The sequence below is a fragment of the Zea mays genome, chromosome 4, assembly GCF_902167145.1.
Source record: "Zea mays cultivar B73 chromosome 4, Zm-B73-REFERENCE-NAM-5.0, whole genome shotgun sequence".
NCBI lineage: Eukaryota > Viridiplantae > Streptophyta > Magnoliopsida > Poales > Poaceae > Zea > Zea mays.
Genome location: NC_050099.1, coordinates 82,090,791 through 82,111,694, shown reverse-complemented (window position 1 = coordinate 82,111,694; position 20,904 = coordinate 82,090,791). Strand labels below are relative to the sequence as shown.

Genomic DNA, 20,904 nt, shown 5'->3' with positions numbered 1-20,904 from the left:
CCGACAGGCCACTGGAGCTCCTACACATGGATCTATTCGGCCCGATCGCTTACATAAGCATCAGCGGGAGTAAGTACTGTCTAGTTATTGTGGATGATTATTCTCGCTTCACTTGGGTGTTATTTTTGCAGGAAAAATCTCATACCCAAGAAACCTTAAAGGGATTCTTGAGACGAGCTCAAAATGAGTTTGGCTTGAGGATCAAGAAAATTAGAAGCGACAATGGGACGGAGTTCAAGAACTCACAAATCGAAGGATTCCTTGAGAAGGAGGGCATCAAGCATGAGTTCTCTTCTCCCTACACCCCACAACAAAATGGTGTAGTGGAGAGGAAGAATCGAACTCTATTGGACATGTCAAGGACCATGCTTGATGAGTACAAGACTTCGGATCGGTTTTGGGCCGAGGCGGTCAACACTGCCTGCTACGCCATCAACCGGTTATATCTTCACCGAATCCTCAAGAAGACATCATATGAACTCCTAACCGGTAAAAAGCCTAATATTTCATATTTTAGAGTCTTTGGTAGCAAATGCTTTATTCTTGTTAAAAGAGGAAGAAAATCTAAATTTGCTCCTAAGACTGTAGAAGGCTTTTTACTAGGATATGATTCAAACACAAGGGCATATAGAGTCTTTAACAAGTCCTCCGGACAAGTTGAAGTTTCTTGTGACGTTGTGTTTGATGAGACTAACGGCTCTCAAGTAGAGCAAGTTGATCTTGATGAGATAGGTATTGAAGAGGCACCATGCATCGCGCTAAGGAACATGTCCATTGGGGATGTGTGTCCTAAGGAATCCGAAGAGCCTCCAAATGCACAAGATCAACCATCCTCCTCCACGCAAGCATCCCCACCAACTCAAAATGAGGATGAGGCTCAAGTTGATGAAGGAGAAGATCAATCAAATGAGCCATCTCAAGATGACGGCAATGATCAAGGGGGAGATGCAAATGATCAAGACAAGGAGGATGAAGAACAAAGGCCGCCACACCCAAGAGTCCACCAAGCAATCCAACGAGATCACCCCGTCGACACCATCCTCGGCGACATTCATTAGGGGGTAACCACTAGATCTCGTGTTGCACATTTTTGTGAGCATTACTCTTTTGTTTCCTCTATTGAGCCACACAGGATAGAGGAAGCACTACAAGATTCGGATTGGGTGGTGGCGATGCAAGAGGAGCTCAACAACTTCACTAGGAATGAGGTATGGCATTTAGTTCCACGTCCTAACCAAAATGTTGTAGGAACCAAGTGGGTTTTCCGCAACAAGCAAGATGAGCATAGTGTGGTGACAAGGAACAAAGCTCGACTTGTGGCCAAGGGATATTCCCAAGTCGAAGGTTTGGATTTCGGTGAAACCTATGCACCTGTAGCTAGGCTTGAGTCAATTCGTATATTATTGGCCTATGCTACTTACCATGGCTTCAAGCTTTACCAAATGAACGTGAAGAGTGCCTTCCTCAATGGACCAATCAAGGAAGAGGTCTATGTTGAGCAACCTCCCGGCTTTGAAGATAGTGAGTACCCTAACCATGTTTATAAACTCTCTAAGGCGCTTTATGGGCTCAAGCAAGCCCCAAGAGCATGGTATGAATGCCTTAGAAATTTCCTTATCACTAATGGATTCAAAGTCGGAAAGGTCGATCCTACACTCTTCACTAAAACTCTTGAAAATGACTTGTTTGTATGCCAAATTTATGTTGATGATATTATATTTGGGTCTACTAATGAGTTTACATGTGAAGAATTTAGTAGGATCATGACACAAAAGTTCGAGATGTCTATGATGGGGGAGTTGAAATATTTCTTAGGATTTCAAGTAAAGCAACTCCAAGAGGGCACCTTTCTAAGCCAAACGAAGTATACTCAAGATATTCTAACCAAGTTTGGAATGAAGGATGCCAAACCCATCAAGACACCCATGTGAACCAATGGGCATCTCGACCTCGACGAGGGAGGTAAATCCGTCGATCAAAAGGTATACCGGTCGATGATAGGATCTTTACTCTACTTATGTGCATCTCGACCGGATATTATGCTTTCCGTATGCATGTGTGCAAGATTCCAAGCCGACCCTAAGGAAGCTCACCTTACGGCCGTAAAACGAATCTTGAGATATTTGGTTTATACTCCTAAGTTTGGGCTTTGGTATCCTAGGGGATACACATTTGATTTAATTGGTTATTCCGATGCCGATTGGGCGTAGGGATGGCAATTTAATCCGTGGATTTGGATATCCGGCGGATATCCGACCCGACGGATTAGGATATGGATATGTTTTTTGACCCGCGGGTTAGATCCGTATCCGATCCGAGATAAAATAGACATGGATTTGGATATTAAATTTCACCCGCGGATAATCCGTTGGATATCCGAAATTAATCATTAGTCCATTATTGAGCCTAGGCGCCAGCCCACCAAAATAATATTTAGCCCACCAAAGCACCGGTAGCCAATTGGGCAATGGGCTATCAAATCCATCGAAACTGTCAGAACATGGGCCGTTCAGCAGTAGTAATAGCGTTGTCACTTATCAGTTTACGAAGCCTGGGTTGGCACCGATCTATTTCTGCTTGAATCCCAGGACCCAGGCGGCCAGGCATCCTGCTTTCATCCTGCAGCCAGATCCCCAAGACCCCAACCCCTACGCAGCACGCACGGACGCCTGACGGCCTGAGGCCGGATCCCCATCCCTACGCGCGGACGCAGGACGCCAGAGGCCGGATCCCCTACGCGCGGTCGCGGACGCCGGAGGCCGGATCCCTACGCGCGCCGTCTCCCAGGCAGTGGCAGGCCGGATCCCCTACGGACGCCGTCACCCAGGCAGGGGCAGGCCAGATCCCCTAGTCCCCTACGCGCGCCGTGACCCCGCCGCCGGATCCCCTACGCTTTGTCTGCCGTCAGCCCGTCACCCAGGCGGCCAAGCAGGAGCAGCCGAGCAGGGCGTTCTTTCCTGTGTCCGCCGCCGGATCCCTACGCCTACACGCCTACACGCCGTCACCCAGGCAAGCCGTCAGTTCCTTCAGGTTCAGTTTGGTTCACCCTGCGTTTGATGTTTCCAATTTGGTTCAGTTTTGACATGTGATGTATTAGCAGGATGACGTCTAGAATTGGCTCTGGCTCGCAACCACCCTCCTCACAAGATGGTTTAAGTAGGCAGATCTCAAACAGAGCTAGTGCTACTACTCCAACAAGTGCTGGTGTTGCGACTGATACTCCGACACCGTCCTCAAGTGCTGCTGCTGCTGGTACTCCAACACCTATAGATGGAGGTACAGATAATGTGGTTGTAGCTGGGGAAGATGCTAATGTAACTGTTGGAAGCAAAAGAAAGCTCAAATCTGATGTATGGCTAGAGTTTGAACAAGTGACAGTAGGAGGCAAATTAAAAGCTGAATGCAATTGGTGTAAAAAGCATTTTGTTGGAGATAGTAAATCTGGCACAACTCACTTGCGTAGTCATCTAAAAACTTGTCAATCTAAGCAGTGTCAAAAAGGCCTAAAGCAATCAATATTGAAGTTGGGCAAAAATGAGAAGGGAGGAGCTGTGGTTGAGAAGTATGTTTTTGATCAAGTAGTTGCTAGAAAAGAACTTGCGCTAATGATCTGTGTGCATGAGTACCCACTTTCTATGGTTGATCATGTTGGGTTCAGAAGATTTTGTGCAGCACTACAACCCCTTTTCAAAGTAGTGTCCAGAAACACTATTAAAAAAGACATATTGGATATGTATGAGGTGCAAAGACTTTCTTTAGTGAATTCCTTCCAACAGTGCCAATCTCGAATTGCTGTAACTACTGATATGTGGACAGCAAACCACCAAAAGAAAGGATACATGTCGGTTACAGTACATTTTATCAATGATAATTGGAAGCTGAAATCTTTTCTTTTGAGGTAATATTTTGTTTCGTTTCATGTTCTCTACTGTAGTCTTATAATCTTGTTGTGATGGTGTTGCTTAAATCGATATGTTGGGTTATTGTAGGTTCATATATGTGCCCGCCCCACACACTGGTGAAGTTATAAGTGATGTCCTTTATGAGGTACTACAAGATTGGAAAATAGAAAAGAAGGTGTCGACTGTGACTCTTGATAATTGCACGACCAATGATAGTTTGATGAGTTCTATGCAAGATAAGTTGCCCCTCGTCTCCCTCATGCTAGATGGTAAATTGTTACACATGCGTTGTGCAGCACACATCATTAATCTTATTGTGAAAGATGGAATGACTGTTATGGATAAAGGCATTGAAAGGGTACGTGATAGTGTTGCATTTTGGTGTGCCACGCCAAAAAGACATGAGCGTTTTGAACGCACAGCTGCTCAAATGAATGTTAAATATGATAAAAGTATAGCTCTAGATTGTAAGACAAGATGGAATTCAACTTATATTATGCTTAGCACTGCACTAGAGTATCAAATAGTATTTGACCGCCTTGCAAGTAAAGAAAGACTTTGTACTTCATTTAAGCCAACAACAGAGGATTGGGAATTTGCTAGGGAGCTTTGTAGTAGACTAAAGATGTTTTTTGATGCAACTGAGCTATTGTCAGGAACAAATTATGTCACAGCCAACCTTTTTTTCCCTAAAATATGTGGTATTTATTTGGCTATTGAGAAATGGAGGACTAGTGCAATCCCTAAGGTAGAAGAGATGTCAGCATTGATGAAAGAAAAATTTAAAAAGTATTGGACAGATGTTCATGGGCTTATGGAGGTAGCTACTGTTTTAGATCCTAGATACAAATTGAAGTTTGTGAAAGCTTTCTATAGCACCATTTATGGGGAAGACAATCAAAGAACCAACAATGAAGTGTGTAGAGTTCGCTCTTTGTTGTATGAGTTGGTATTGGAATATCAAGTATCAATGGAGGGCATGGCAACAACTGATGGTGTAGGGACATCAAATAGAAATGTTGTCCTCAATGAAGGTGATGACCTTATGTTTGGCATATTTGACAAATTCTTGTCTGAGGAACCAGAAGAGCATTCAACCTTTGTACGGACTGAGTTGGATTTGTACTTGGAGGAGCCAACACTGCCAAGAACTCAAGAGCTTGACATTATCAATTGGTGGCAATATGCAGGGATCAAGTATCCAACTTTGAGAAAAATTGCTCGAGATGTAATGGCAATTCCTGTTACAACAGTGGCATCTGAGTCTGTCTTTAGTACTGGGGGGAGAGTAATTAGCCCACATCGTAGTAGACTTGCTCCAAAAACAGTAGAAGGGTTGATGTGTATGCAAGCTTGGGCCCGAGCTGACATGTTAGGCGACCAATCCTGTTTTATAAATGCACTAATGACTTGTTTGGAGGATGAAGAGGAAGAAATGGTAACATGATTCAACTCTTTAGTATGTTCTTATATTTTGATTATCGAATCTGATCATTGATTTAACCATTTATCTATTTTGTTGTTTGCCAGGATGAACATGATTCTACTATCATTGACTAGCTCAAGTGCTCAACACAACACTACACTCGGATCGGATCAGAATCAAAAGGCTTAAGGCCAAAAACAGACATGTATTTGTTGTCATGTTGAGACATGTTACATGTAGACATGTATTTTTGTCATGTTGAGAATGTTGCTTGTTGAAGGACATGTATATTTAAATTTTTATTCAATTTTAAGTTGTGTATGATGTTGAATTAGGAAGCATTTTGATTAATTATGTTATTCAATTGTTGAAAATGGTTTATCATATCCGATGGATATCCGATGGATATCCGAAACCCGATGGGCATGGATATGGATATGAATTTCTATCCGTGGATATAATCGCGGGCGGATATTATATGTGACCGTGGATATGACTGCGGGTGAATATTTTCAATATCCGATCCGAATCCGACCCGTTGCCATCCCTAATTGGGCGGGGTGTAAGATTAATAGAAAGAGCACATCGGGGACTTGCCAGTTCTTGGGAAGATCCTTGGTGTCTTGGGCTTCAAAAAAGCAAAATTCTGTAGCTCTTTCTACTGCCGAGACCGAGTACATTGCCGCAGGACATTGTTGCGCGCAACTACTTTGGATGAGGCAAACCCTTAGGGACTACGGTTACAAACTAACCAAAGTCCCTCTTCTATGTGATAATGAGAGTGCCATCCGCATGGCGGATAATCCCATTGAGCATAGCCGCACTAAACACATAGCCATTCGGTATCACTTTTTAAGGGATCACCAACAAAAGGGAGATATCGAGATTTCTTACATTAATACTAAAGATTAATTAGCCGATATCTTTACCAAGCCACTTGATGAACAAACTTTTAACAAACTTAGGCATGAGCTAAATATTCTTGATTCTAGGAACTTCTTTTGTTGATTTGCACACATAGCTCCTTTATATACCTTTTATCATGTCTCTTTCATATGCTATGGCTAATGTGTTTTCAAGTCTATTTCAAACCAAGTCATAGGTGTATTGAAAGGGAATTGGAGTCTTCGGCGAAGACAAAGGCTTCCACTCCGTAACTCATCCTTCGCCATCACTCCGAGCAACTCTCCATCTTTGGGGAGATAAGGACTCCGTCTTTGGTATAGTCTTCACTTATTTAATTATGACCAAAGGGGAGAAAGTTATTATAAGGGCTCTAATGACTCCGTTTTTAGCGATTCATGCCAAAGGGGGAGAAAGTATTAGCCCAAAGCAAAAGGACCGCACCACCACCTAATTTTAAAAAGAGTTTTTCAATTGGTATGATTCTTTTTTTTTCTCGAAAAACGCAGGAGAGCTGCGCATCATTATATTAAGAAGGGGAAATTAAGGTCCAAGAGGACCAGTACAAAAAACCACCCTATGGTGGCCAGCAACAAGCATAAATAAAACTATCCATAGGACTAGGATACAAAAAGACGACCAAGGAAAAAATTAGGTCGGGCCTGCTGCGCCTAGAGCAGCAGCAAGCCCAAGGCTTCCGAGGTGTTTGGCACCAGCCAGCACCCATAAGGATAGCTCGTCGATGAAACTTCTATGCACCTTGCCAATGGTTGGTAACTCTCCATCGAAAATAACTTTGTTTCTATGCAACCAAAGGCACCATGCTCCCAAAATAATGGCACTGTTGACTCCCTTTCTCTTGCTTCTGTGCACCTGAATGGTCACTAGTCCCCACCAATCAGCAAAATTAGTATCTTCTGGTCCTGGAGTTAAGTGGCCCATACCAAAGGGGGAGAGGATGCTATGCCAAAACTGCCTGGCGAAGACACAACCAGTCATCAGATGCTGAACTGTTTCTTGCTCTTGATCACATAAAGGGCATGCTTCCGGATGGGGAAGACCTCTTTTTTGCAGCCTGTCAGCTGTCCAACACTTATTCTGCATGGCTAACCATAAAAAGGTCTTACACTTAGGAGGAGCCCAAGATTTCCAAAGTCTTTTCCAAGGTTCGAAGGTGATGGAGCCCAAAAACAGAACCTTGTAGCAGGACCTAGAAGAGAAAAGGCCCGAAGACTCGAATCTCCACACATGGTGATCCTCCTGAGAAGTGAGCACGATCTCACCCAGGGTGTCCCAAAGCGTAAGATATTGTTGTATCCCTATAAGGGAGAGGGTTGGCTTGATGTCCCTGACCCACGACATGCCCTCTAAGGCTTGATGCACTGTCCTGGTAGAGGCAAACTTTTTATCCACCTTTGAGATCACTTCAGGTGCCAGCTCAACGATAGAGCACCCATTTATCCATCTGTCCCTCCAAAAAAGGGTGTTATTGCCATTTCCCACATTAGTGTACATCGAACTGGCCACTAGTTTCCTTACTTGTGACTGAACAGGGAGATCCAATCCACTCCAAGGCCTATTCGGGTCAGTCTTGGAGAGCCAAAGCCATTTAGCTTGCAACGCCCAACTCTTATATATCAGATTTGGGATACCAAGTCCACTAAGGTCCAACGGTCTGGTGACTTTATCCCACGCCACTAGGCAATGCCCACCTTTCACATCTTTTCTACCCTTCCACAAGAAACCTCGCCGAATTTTGTCAATAGCACTGATAACCCACTTGGGAACATTCATGGCGATGAGAAGATATACTGGGATTGCAGAGAGCACGAATCTGACCAAGGCTGCCCTGCCCGCAAGGTTAAGTAGTGGAGCCTTCCAACGGGGCAGCCGGTTAGCAATCTTGTCAACCCACTGCAAAAGGTCCCTCCTCCCTAACTTCTTATCCGAAACAGGCAGCCCCAAATAGTTGCATGGAAAGGAAGCCGGGTTGCACTGCAAAATGTTACAACTGTCCTGAACAGTCTGATCATCACAACTGAGAGGGATAGCACAACTTTTTCGCAAATTCACCACTAAGCCCGAGGCCTCTCCAAAGCAATCCAGGATCATTTTGACACAAATAAGATCATCAACTGCAGGCTTGACAAAAAGAACCACGTCATCTGCGTAAATCGAGAGCCTAGATTTCACGTTTCTGATGGCCAGGTCCTGCAGCAATCCTCTTTCCTCAGCATGCTTGAATAAGCTACTAAGCACATCCATCACGATTATGAAAAGCATAGGAGATAAGGGGTCGCCTTGGCGCAGCCCCCTCCAATGACGAATATAATCCCCAGGAGCTCCGTTCAAAAGCACTTGTGTGGAAGAAGTGGATAACAAGTTGGACACGAGACCACACCACCTAGGCCCGAAGCCAAGATGGGATAAAACTTCTAGGAGAAAGGCCCAGGACACTGAATCGAAAGCTTTTGTAATATCCAGCTTTAGAAACAGACCAGCGATCTTCTTCCTGTGAAAGGCCTTGATAGAATGCTGAACCAACATGTAGTTATCATGAATGGAACGACCCTTGACAAAGGCACTTTGATTTGTAGCCACCAAATTTTGAAGGTGCGGTGCTAAGCGATTAGCCAAGACTTTGGATACCAACTTGGCGAAGCTGTGAATAAGACTAATTGGCCTGTAGTCCCCGGCTGCCTTGGCATCAACTTTCTTAGGGATAAGTGTTAGGTACGCAGAATTCATCATCCACAATTTGCGTGTGTTACCTTGGTGCAGGGTGATAACTGCCGCCATCAGATCAGCCTTAATTATGTGCCAACAAGTTTTATAAAATCTTCCCGTATATCCGTCTGGCCCCGTGGCTTTGTCCGAGGGAAGGCTAGCAATAGTGGCCCGGACCTCCTCCTCTGTAATGGGAAGGTCCAAGGCCCCAAGATCAACATCAGCACTGTGGCAAACCTCCAAATCCAGAGTGAACTCAAGCTGCTTCGCTACCCCCAACAGATTGGAGAAAAAATCAAACAAGACCTCCTGCTTTTGCTCTTGCGAGGTGGCGATCTGGTCCCCATGCACTAATTCAGAGATAAATTTTCGCTTTTTCCGATAGCAAGCCTGTAGATGAAAAAAGGAAGTGTTGGCATCTCCCTCTTTCAAATATTTGATCCGCGATCTAAGTCTAGCAATTGTCCTTTCCAGAGATGCAAGCCCCAGGCAGTGATGCTTAAGCCTTCCTTTCAGCCATATCTCGTCCCCACACAACAGTCTATTGTCTTGAGCAATCTCAAGTCTGTGCAAAATTTCCCTGGCCAAGCTAAGCTGAAATTTAACATTTCCGATCCTTTTATGACTCCACGACTGCAAAGCCTTTGCAAGCCTTTTCAACTTTAGAGCCAATCTTTCCAAGGGGCAAGAAATCATAACTGGCTGCTCCCAAGAGGTAGCCACCGTCTCCAAAAAATCTGGAAACCTGGTCCAAAAACTCTCAAAATGGAATCTTCGCTTCCCTTTGACATTCTCATTAAGATGCAGAGCTAAGGGACAATGGTCAGAGAGTTCTGAAGAGTTGCTATGGAGAATACAATCCGGATGGATCTCCTCCCAGCTGGCTGTACAGAAAACATGATCGAGTTTAACAAGTGTAGGGACATTTCTCTCATTTGACCAAGTGAATTTCCTGCCTACCAACGGGATTTCTTTTAGCTCCAGGTCATGGATAAGTCTCCTGAATCTGCCCAGCATTGCCCTGTTTATATTGGTATTGTTCTTGTCTTCTGAGCTGTGGATCTGATTAAAATCTCCAGCTATTACCCAAGGGCCAACGCAAGTCTCCCTGACCTCCCTAAGCTCCTGGAGGAACGAAAGCTTGAGAGGGTCGTGGTGTGGCCCATAAACACCAGTGAACCACCACTGGGCACCACCTTCCTCTTGCAACTTGACTGAAACTGTGAAATCATGCACCAAACTCTCAATAACAGAATAGACTCCATCTCTACAAGCCACCAAAACACCACCTCTGGTTCCTTGCGCTGGGGAGTAAACAAAATCACTAAAACCAGCACCAAGAATAGACAGGATGTCAAAGGCTGAGATAGAGCCTAGCTTAGTTTCCTGCAAACAGACAACCGCTGGTTTGATGCTCAGGACCAAGGACTTAACAATGTCTCTCCTAGACCTGTCATTTAGGCCCCTTACATTCCAGATAAGAAAAACAGGCTGCATTATAACAGGGTACACAAAAGAAGCACGACCTACACCCCCTCCAATCAGTTTTGAGCCCGGTCTTCCCCAGGCAATTCCCAGCCAAATAATGCTGCCATGGCAGCAACATGCTCTCTGGAAAGTGCTGCATCAAAAAGGTGAACATACTTTTGGGCGTCTTCGAAGGAAATATGTTCCTGATCATCACAAAATCCCAGCTGCCTGCAGATTGTAGCTGCAGATTCATTGCCCAGTTCCGGTGGCAGTTTAGCCACCCTTCTGCTTCTTCTTGGATTGAAGTCATTGGGCAGGGTCTTCCTCTTCTTTCGCTTGGTAATCGGGGGGGGGGGGGGGGGGGGGGCAGCCAACAGCCTTGTAGCTGGCTTGGTAACAATCTGCATGAATTCTTGTAATTTTTCAGCCCTCTCAACATCTGTCATCTGGGCCACCGCTGCCTGGACTTCTTTTCTTCGCGAGTAGACTTTGAAACAGGGAGGCTTTACTTTGAATCTGCTGTCAGAGTGGTCTTGAAGGTGGATAGGGGTGCCACCTCCGCTAAAATTGGTAACGTCCTGCGGCTCAACGGACAAAGGCGTGTCAACAGGGTGAGGGGTGCCCTGGGCAGGCACAGTGTCTGGAACCACAGCAGCGCGAAGACCACTTTCTTCTAAAGTAAGTAGCGGTCGGTTGATGGCTGGAATAATAGAATCAGCATGCACATCATCATCAGCATTGGGCACCAGCTGCTCCACGGTCTCGAGTACATCAACAGGGGCCAAGGGACCCTGGATATGCTCAGAGGCCGAAGCCATGGTACCCCAGACAGCAGCTAAATTCGGGACAGCAACAAGATCTGCAGGTATACCAGCAGTGATCTCCACTGCCGAGGACTCCTCCAATATCTCATAGTTTCCAGCTGTCTGGACACACTGACTGGCATCGCCTTCCTTCCTAGGCTGAACTTCGGACCGTGGGCCTAGACGTTCAAGAGCAGAACGTCTGCCCAAAAGTACGCTGTCTTCCGTAGAACCCCTTCGGCCATCACGGTCCCCTGGTGGCGAACGCGAACGGAAACGCCGCCTCTGACGTGTGGAACCATTCATATCTGTTGGGATTTGGATGGGGTCAGGGACAACACGTGGTCCATCCAACACCTTAATCTGAACACGATAGGCAAGAGATAGCCTTTCAGCGCATGGTCCTATTCCCAGCGGTTCAGTAATCCAGAGATCTCTAGAATGAGGGATTGAGGCCAAATCATAACACCAACCATAACAGCGAAAGGCCTCCAAATTCTTGAGCTCAAGAGTCTCCTCATGTACCTTCTGAACCCAGGCGAAAGGGTTCAAAATGTGCTGGACAGTGGAAAGTTCCCAGGCATGAATTGGGATGCCACTAAGCTCGAATTCCACAGGGATAGGTAAACTTGCACCTGAGGATCCAAAAAACCTGGACCATCTTTTACAGTGCAGGGAGAAAGCGCCTGCACGAATAGTGCTCCATCTCGATGTCAGCTGGTCAACGGAGTGGAGGGTGGGAGCATGAGCAGAAAATGTCCATGAGCCAATTGCCTCAGGATTAGCGAATCAGAATTGACTTCAAGCTTTTGAGCAACTGCATCTGCGATATCGGCGACCGGCACAAGCACATCACTGACCACAAAGATAGAGACTGCGTTCAAATCTTCTTCTGCTTTGTCCATCAAACTATTCCAGCCTATCACACAAGGGTGCTGAAGATGCACAGGGCTGGGAACATCCTGAGGGGTCTCTTCATTTCCAGGTTGATCAGATTGTCCACAACCCGGATCAGAACCACCCCTAGGGGATGACTTGCGCTTTCGATGGCGTCTGCGTCGCGGGCGGGGCGGGAGGGAGACCTGCGAGGCAGAAGCAGCAGCAGCTCCAACGTCGCTGGAAGGAGTAACAATTGCGCGCGCATCCACTGCCCCATTCATCCTCTCAAAATGGGCCTGGCCCTTCTCAACGCCTGGAGGGGAGATTCGACGCCAGACACTGACACGCGTCTTCTCACAAGGACGAGGTGTTGGTGGCACAAGTCGCTCCCAGACCGAGGCCCGAGCTAGCTGGTGCTGCGACACAGGCACCGTCGCCCCACGGTCGACGTTTGCTGGCGCGACTGTCGAAAGCATACTCCAGACCGCCCCCTTCAACCGTCGTCGAAGGACAGGAAAAATCTTGTCACCATTCACTGGCCCAGGGCAGACGTAGGAGCGATGACCAAGAGCCTTGCAGCGGAAACATCTTGGCCCAAGGCGGCAGGATGCAGCAAGGTGGTCCTCCGCGAGGCAGTTGAAACAACGACCGGCGAGGTCTCCTGGCACTGGACGGCGTGCCCGCAGTGCGCGTAGGCGGCGCTTCTTCGAATTTCTTGATTCTACTCTGGTCCACCCACCGCCGAGCGTTGTCTCCAGCGCTCTCTCCAGGCCACGAAACCGACGGTGTCGTTCCTTGTGGTGAGGAGACGACGTCACGGTCTCAAGTGGGGAGGGCTCCCTCGGAGACGAGGCACACGGTGCTGGAGCAGGTGGCGCGCGCTGGAGAAGCAACACGTCGCGGAACAGGGGCCGGCCGGCCCAGGACCGAGGAGGAAGACCGTCAACAGGGGATCTCGAGCACTCCCGCTCCACCGCTGGAACTTGGACCGTCCTTGGGTGGCGGAGGTGGACGAAACCAGGGAAGGGGAGGAACGGGCAGAGGACGATGGACGGGGGGAAGCCGCGGCGCCGCCGTATATGGTGTGGGCGGTGGCCGGCGTAGGCAGGTGGGTCGCCGGACCGTTGGTGGGGGGCGCGGCGCCATGGAAAGTGGAGGGGTCGCGCGCATGGGATGAGGGATCGCGCGCGGGAGGCGAGGAGACGCGCGGGCCGGGCACCGAGGAGACGCGCGGACCCATCCCCTTGGTATGATTCTCAATTGATAAATTTAAAATTGTTATCTTATTGTGTTCAAAAGGGGGAGAAAAGTAGTATTTCAAAATTGATATATCAAAACCCTCTTGAACACTAAGAGAAGAATTTTATTTAGGGGGAGTTTTGTTTAGTCAAAGGAAAAGCATTTAAAACAGGGGGAGAAAATTTCAAATCTTGAAAATGCTTCGCAAAATCTTATTCATTTACCTTTGACTATTTGCAAAAGAACTTTGAAAAGGATTTAGAAAAGAATTTGCAAAAACAAAACATGTGGTGCAAGCATGGTCCAAAATGTCAAAAATTAAATAAACAATCCATGCATATCTTATAAGTATTTATATTGGCTCAATTCCAAGCGACCTTTGCACTTACATTATGCAAACTAGTTCAATTATGCACTTCTATATTTGCTTTGGTTTGTGTTGGCATCAATCACCAAAAAGGGGGAGATTGAAAGGGAATTAGGCTTACACCTAGTTCCTAATTGATTTTGGTGGTTGAATTGCCCAACACAAATAAATGGACTAACTAGTTTGCTCTAGTGTATAAGTTATACAGGTGTCAAAGGTTCACACTTAGCCAATAAAAAGACCAAAAGTTGGGTTCAACAAAGAGAGCAAGGGATAACCGAAGTGTGCCCTGGTCTGGCGCACCGGACTGTCCGGTGTGCCACCGGACAGTGTCCGGTGCACCAGGGGACTTCACGCTGAACTCCTCACCTTCGGGAAAATCCAGAGGCGCTCCGCTATAATTCACCGGACTGTCCGCTGTACACCGGACAGTGTCCAGTGCCCAAGGAAGAGCGGCTCTGGAACTCGCCAGCCTCGGGAAATTGCTCCGCTATAATTCACCGGACTGTCCGGTGTACACCGGACTGTCCGGTGAACCAGCAGAGCAACGGCTACTTCGCGCCAACGGTCACCTGCAGACGCATTTAATGCGCGCCAGAAGCGCGTAGAAGTCAGGCACGCGCGAGACGGTACCGGACAATCTACAGTACTTGTCCGGTGTACACCGGACAGCCAGGCGGGCCCAGAAGTCAGAAGCTCCAACGGTCGAATCCCAACGGCCTGGTGACGTGGCTGGCGCACCGGACATGTCCGGTGTGCACCGGACTGTCCGGTGCACCATACGACAGTCAGCCACCACCAAACGGCTAGTTTGGTGGTTGGGGCTATAAATACCCCAACCACCCCACATTCAAGTCATCCAAGTTTTCCTACTTCAACTACTTACAAGAGCTCTAGCATTCAATTCTAGACACACCCAAGTGATCAAATCCTCTCCAAACTCCACACAACACCCTAGTGATTAGTGAGAGAGATTTGCTTGTGTTCTTTCGAGCTCTTGCGCTTGGATTGCTTTCTTTTTTCTTTGATTCTTCATTGCGATCAAACTCACTTGTAATTGAGGCAAGAGACACCAATCTTGTGGTGGTCCTTGTGGGAACTTTGTGTTCTAAGTGATTGAGAAGAAAAGCTCACTCGGTCCGAGAGACCGTTTGAGAGAGGGAAATGGTTGAAAGAGACCCTGTCTTCGTGACCACCTCAACGGGGAGTAGGTTTGCGAGAACCGAACCTCGGTAAAACAAATCCACGTGTCTCACTCCTTATTCGCTTGCGATTTGTTTTGCACTCTCTCTCGCGGACTCGATTATATTTCTAACGCTAACCTGGCTTGTAGTTGTGATTATTTTTGAGAATTTCAGTTTCGCCCTATTCACCCCCCCTCTAGGCGACTTTCAGGCGTCTTCCCACTACCCCCGTTGGCGAGGACAGGTCCTTCTCACGCTGCGGCGGTTCGTCCTTGACGATCACGTCCTCGTCGACCACGACACTCCGTCGCCTCGCTCCTGGTGCCTCATGGACAGCGTTGTCCTCTCGTGGCTCCATGGCACCATCACCGTTGAGCTACCGGACATCATCCGCGACCAGGCGGACACTGCGCGCCAGGCGTGGCTCGCTCTCGAGGACCAGTTCCTCGGGAATCGGGATGCTCGGGCACTCCACCTCGACGCCCAGTTCCACCTGTTCTCTCAGGGGGACCTCTCCGTGGGAGAATACTGCCGCCAGATGAAGGGCCTGGCTAACTCCCTCCGCGATCTCGGCGAGCCAGTTGCCGATCGTACCTTGGTGCTGAACCTCCTGCGTGGCCTCAGCCCTCGCTACGGCCACCTGAAGGCTCTCATCAAGAGGAGCGTGCCCTTCCCCACCTTCCACGCCGCGAGGAATGAGCTTCTCCTCGAGGAGCTCACCATGGCGCATGAGGCGCCCACTCCTGCCTCGGCTCTCTACAGCGCTCCTACCAGCGGTCAGCCGCCTTCGGGGGGGCCAGGCCACCCGTCCTCCGTCGACCGGGGCTCCTGCCCCCCCCTCCACCCGCCGTCCCGACAACCCCTCGTCCGACTTCCACGACCGACGGAGGTCGTCGCTCCAGCAAGGGCGGCCGTGGGGGTGGCGGACCCTCTCGTGGTGGTCCCTCCGGCCGGGGTGGCGGCCACGCGTGGCCGTCCTTCTACAACCCCTGGACCGGGACCATCGCCATGTGGCCGGGCCAGGCACCGAGTGCCCCCCGTCCCTCGGCGCCGACCCTCCTGACTGCACCTCACTACGGCATGCCCCCGCCGCCTCCGTACGGTGTGCCTGTCGTGCCCCAGGCTCCGCCCGCGCTCCTGCCCTCGGGGACCCCCACCTCGACGACTTGGTCCCTGCCAGCTGGAGGTTGGGACAACGCCTCCCTCACTGCTGCTTTCAGCACCATGGCGATGACCCCTCCCTCCTCCGACTGGGTGATCGACTCCGGTGCCTCCTACCATACCACTCCCACTGCAGGCATGCTCTCCCGCTCTCATTCCCCCCTTTCCTCTCACCCATCCTCGATCGTCGTTGGAAACGGTTCCACTCTGCCAGTCACCTCAGTAGGTGCCTCGGTTCTCCCTGGGCCGTTTTACCTCAACGATGTTCTCGTAGCTCCCCACATCACTCACAATCTCCTTTCCGTCCGTCGTTTCACCACTGACAACTCCTGTTCCATTGAGTTTGACCCCTCTGGTTTTTCTGTGAAGGATCTGGCCACCAGGACCCCTCTCGCCCGCTGTGACATCTCGGGACCGCTCTACACGCTCCAGCCCTCCACCGCCGGCGTGTCTCCACCTCCCGTCCTGGTCTCCACCACCTCCTCCACCACTTGGCATCGTCGTCTCGGCCATCCTGGACCCGACGTCTTGACCAAGATTACCAGTAGTCTAGATCCTTCATGTAGTAGGGGACATTTTGAGGGCCTCTGTCATGCTTGTCAGTTAGGCCGACACACTCGTCTCCCATTTACTACTTCCTCTTCTCGGGCTGAGCAGGCTTTTGACCTGGTTCACTGTGATCTTTGGACCTCCCCTGTACTCAGTCTTTCTGGTTATAAATACTATTTGGTGATTTTGGATGATTTTTCCCATTTTCTCTAGACCTTCCCGCTTCGGTTGAAGTCGGACACATTCCCCACCCTCACACACTTCTTCACCTGGGTATCCACTCAGTTTCGTCGCTCGGTCCGTGCTCTGCAGTGTGACAATGGCCGCGAGTTCGACAACAACGCCTCTTGTTCTTTCTTCCTCACTCATGGCGTCCAGTTGCGTCTCTCGTGCCCCTACACCTCTGCACAGAACGGCCGAGCCGAACGCATGATCCGCACCACCACCAATATGCTCTGCTGCCTTCTCTTCCAGGCGTCTCTCCCTGCCAGCTACTGGGCAGAGGCCCTGCACACTGCCACCCACCTCCTCAACCGTCTTCCCTCGAAGGCGGTGCACCACCCTACCCCTCACTTTGCCCTATACGACACAGGCCCTTCCTATGACCACCTTCGCGTGTTCGGCTGTGCCTGCTACCCTAACACTTCCGCTACCGCTCCTCATAAGCTTTCTCCTCATTCCACCCGCTGTCTATTCCTTGGCTACTCTCCTGACCACAAGGGGTACCGGTGTCTGGACCTCACCTCCCACCGCATCATCATCTCTCGTCATGTCATCTTCGATGAAGATGTGTTTCCCCATGCTGGCTCCACCCCACCCACCGATCTTGACTCCCTCCTCGAGTCCGATCCGATTCCTCCCCCACCTCCGGCTCCCCGTCTTGCGCCGTTACCTGCTCCTCGTGCGGCCACGACGACCTCTTCCGCGCCACGCGCGGCCACGTCAATCATACCTGCGCCCAGCGCGGCCCCGTCGACCCCGCCTGCGCCACGCGCGGCCCCGTCGACCCCAGCTCGCTTCGCCAACCCCGCACTCGTCTACCATCGCCGCGGCCACGCCACTACCTCGGCGCCCCCCCGACTCGGGCCCGTCGACGAGCGCGGCCCGCTTCGCCGACCCTGCCGTCGTCTATCACCGCCGCGAGCCGGCCACACCCGCCGCTCTCGACGTTCCGGCGGTTCACTCCGAGTCGTCCGTTTACCACCCGGTCGCCATCCACCGCGACCCCGGGCACGTCCACCCGATGGTGACTCGGCGCGCTGCTGGCGTTCTCCGCCCCGTCGACCGGCTGATCCTGGCAGCTGCTACGTCTAGCACTCCACCCGACGCTTCCCCGGTGCCCTCCTCCGTCCGCACTGCCCTCGCCGACCCAATTGGCGTCGTGCTATGGAGGAGTACGCGGCCCTCTTGGCCAACCACACCTGGGACCTGGTGCCGCGTCCACCAGGCACCAACGTGGTCACCGGCAAGTGGCTATTTCGCCACAAGCTGACCTCGGACGGCTCCCTCGACCGCTACAAGGCCCGTTGGGTCCTTCGGGGCTTCACCCAGCGCCCCGGAGTGGACTACGACGAGACCTTCAGCCCCGTCGTCAAGTTCGCCACTGTTCGCGCCGTCCTCTCCCTCGCCCTCTCCTGCGACTGGGCGATCCATCAGCTCGATGTCAAGAATGCCTTCCTCCATGGCACTCTGACGGAGACTGTCTACTGCAGCCAGCCCACCGGCTTCATCGACGCTGACCGTCCGGATCTGGTTTGCCGGCTGAATCGGTCCCTGTACGGCCTCAAGCAGGCGCCACGGGCTTGGTACAGTCGCTTCGCCTACTACCTGGCCTCCATCGGCTTCGTCGAGGCCAAGTCGGACACGTCCCTGTTCATCTACCGGCGCGGTGACGACACCGTCTACCTCCTGCTCTACGTCGATGACATTGTGCTCACGGCATCCACCGCCGACCTTCTACACCACACGATCGTCGCCCTTCAGTGGGAGTTCGCGATGAAGGACCTGGGGCCCCTACACCACTTCCTCGGCATCACCGCCGAATGACGGCCTCAGGGTCTCTTCCTCCACCAGCGCCAGTACGCCATCGACATCCTGGAGTGGGCTGGCATGTCTGACTACAAGCCCTGCTCCACGCCTGTCGACACTCAGGCGAAGCTCTCTGAGGACGACGGGCCTCCGGTTGCCGACGCGACGTCATACCGGAGTCTCACCGGCGCGCTCCAGTACCTCACGTTCTCCAGGCCCGACATCGCTTACGCCGTCCAGCAGGTGTGCCTGCATATGCACACTCCGCGGGAGCCCCATCTCACTGCGCTCAAGCGGATTCTGCGCTACCTCCGCGGCTCCCTCGACTACGGCCTCCTACTCCGCCCATCCCCGACGTCGGAGCTCGTGGTCTACACCGACGCTGACTGGGCTGGCTGTCCCGACACGCGCCGGCCACCTCCGGCTACGCCGTGTTCCTGGGCGCCAACCTCGTCTCTTGGGCCGCCAAGCGGCAGCCCGTCGTCTCTCACTCCAGCGCTGAGGTCGAGTACCGTGTCGTGGCCAACGGTGTGGCAGAGGCCTCCTGGCTGCGCCAGCTCCTCCACGAGCTCCACAGTCCCCTTCAGCGCGCCACTCTCGTCTACTGCGACAACGTCAGTGCGGTCTACCTCTCCACCAACCCCGTGCAGCATCAGCGCACGAAGCACGTAGAGATCGACCTGCACTTCGTCCGCGAGCGTGTCGCTGCCGGTGACGTTCGGGTTCTCAGCGTCCCCACCACGCTGCAGTTCGCCGGCATCTTCACCAAGGGGCTACCGTCGAGTGTATTCTTAGACTTTCGATCCAGTCTCAACATCTGTACAGGATAGAGTTGTGACTGTGGGGGGTGTTAGACTACCCGTCTAGGGTTTGGGGTGTTCCCCTTGTAATTACCGTCTCACCCTCACTGTAATGGGCCTGACCCATTTACTAAGTCTATTAATACCACTCCCAACCCTGTTTAGGGTCATGGGTTCGCATTCCAACAAGGAGTTCAAGGGACAAGCTTTTTTTTAACTAGTTCACAGGAGATAGCCAATGTTGGAAAAAGAAGTGGTGACTGAGAATAACACTGAATAGATATCAATTGTGGTAGAAAAAAGAAACCTCAACCTGCGGGGGTAAGACAGATCTCGGGCATTATATCGAGAAGAAGACCTTCTCACACAGATTAAGAAACCCCCAAATCTCTATCTCACTCATACACAGTGGCACCGTAGCCCATGTGACAACGACCACGATCAGGGTCAGGCTTTAGTCCTATGCTTTGGCGTGGGACAAACGAGAGGATTTTTTTAAACCTCAACCTGAAATTTGCTCCCATGGGGACTCGAACTTAGAACCTGAGGAGTGCTATTGAGACCACCTAACCAACTCAGCTAGAAGCTCTTTCACAGCTGTGATAGAAAACAAATGATAGAAGCACTTTTGTTTTTTTAAGAAATCATGATTATGTTGTATGTTATAGAGGAAAAGCACAATAATATGAAGAACACGAGAAGTTCAGATATCTTTGTGTTATAAGTTCGGAGTGAAACAATTACCTCCCAAAAGAGCTGTACTCCTGAATTCCCAGCTCTTTTCACTGATGAGCTACTGAAAATAATATCACTTGTTGTATTTTTTTCGAATCCATGAGCGCAAGCACCAACAACAAGGCACATTCCATCTGGTTTTCTACCAGACCGGATCTTGCACAAGGACAGAAGAGTCGTAACTAACTTGTAGATGGAATCAGGAAATGGTTGCAACGGTAAGATGGATATACTACTAATAGAAGCAAATCAGATTCAGGCACACTGTTCAATGATCTCGAATTTAGATGAAATGAATCTCATGGCTATTTCAGATTTCCCTATGGATGTTTGAAACACATAGGAAATGCTATTTTTTACTTGCGCCTGTATATCAAAGACTCAAAGCTTCTCTTTTAGTTAAATAACGAAAACAAAGTTTCGTTTCCATTTTTTATCTTTGATGCATAGAGCTGTAATCAATAAAAACTTTGCGCTAAAGCTACTTCTGTAATGTAAGCATGGAACTTGGTTTGCAAAGTGGCACATGGCAGCCCAAATATGCTTAGCCGCTCCTGGTATACTACTGAACTTATCATACTGTTCAAGCTCAGCAACTATTCAGGGTGCATCATTGAAATCAAAAGTGGCACAAGAATGAATTAGGGTGACATGACAACAAAACCTTATAGGCATCAGCACATGCTGAAATGTATAACTGGACTATAACAATTGAAAGCTACCGTTTTAAT

The 20,904-nt window shown here is 50.0% G+C and overlaps 1 protein-coding gene across 1 annotated transcript in view; it reads right to left on the bottom strand.

Moving 5' to 3' along the window:
* The window catches only part of LOC100502482 (uncharacterized), a 45,720-nt gene that overhangs the window by 9,384 nt on the left and 15,432 nt on the right, over positions 1-20,904 (bottom strand). The window contains exon 8 of the mRNA NM_001196960.1: positions 20,183-20,329. Within this exon, the coding sequence (NP_001183889.1) occupies positions 20,183-20,329 (147 nt within the window). The remainder of the gene's footprint in view (positions 1-20,182; positions 20,330-20,904) is intronic.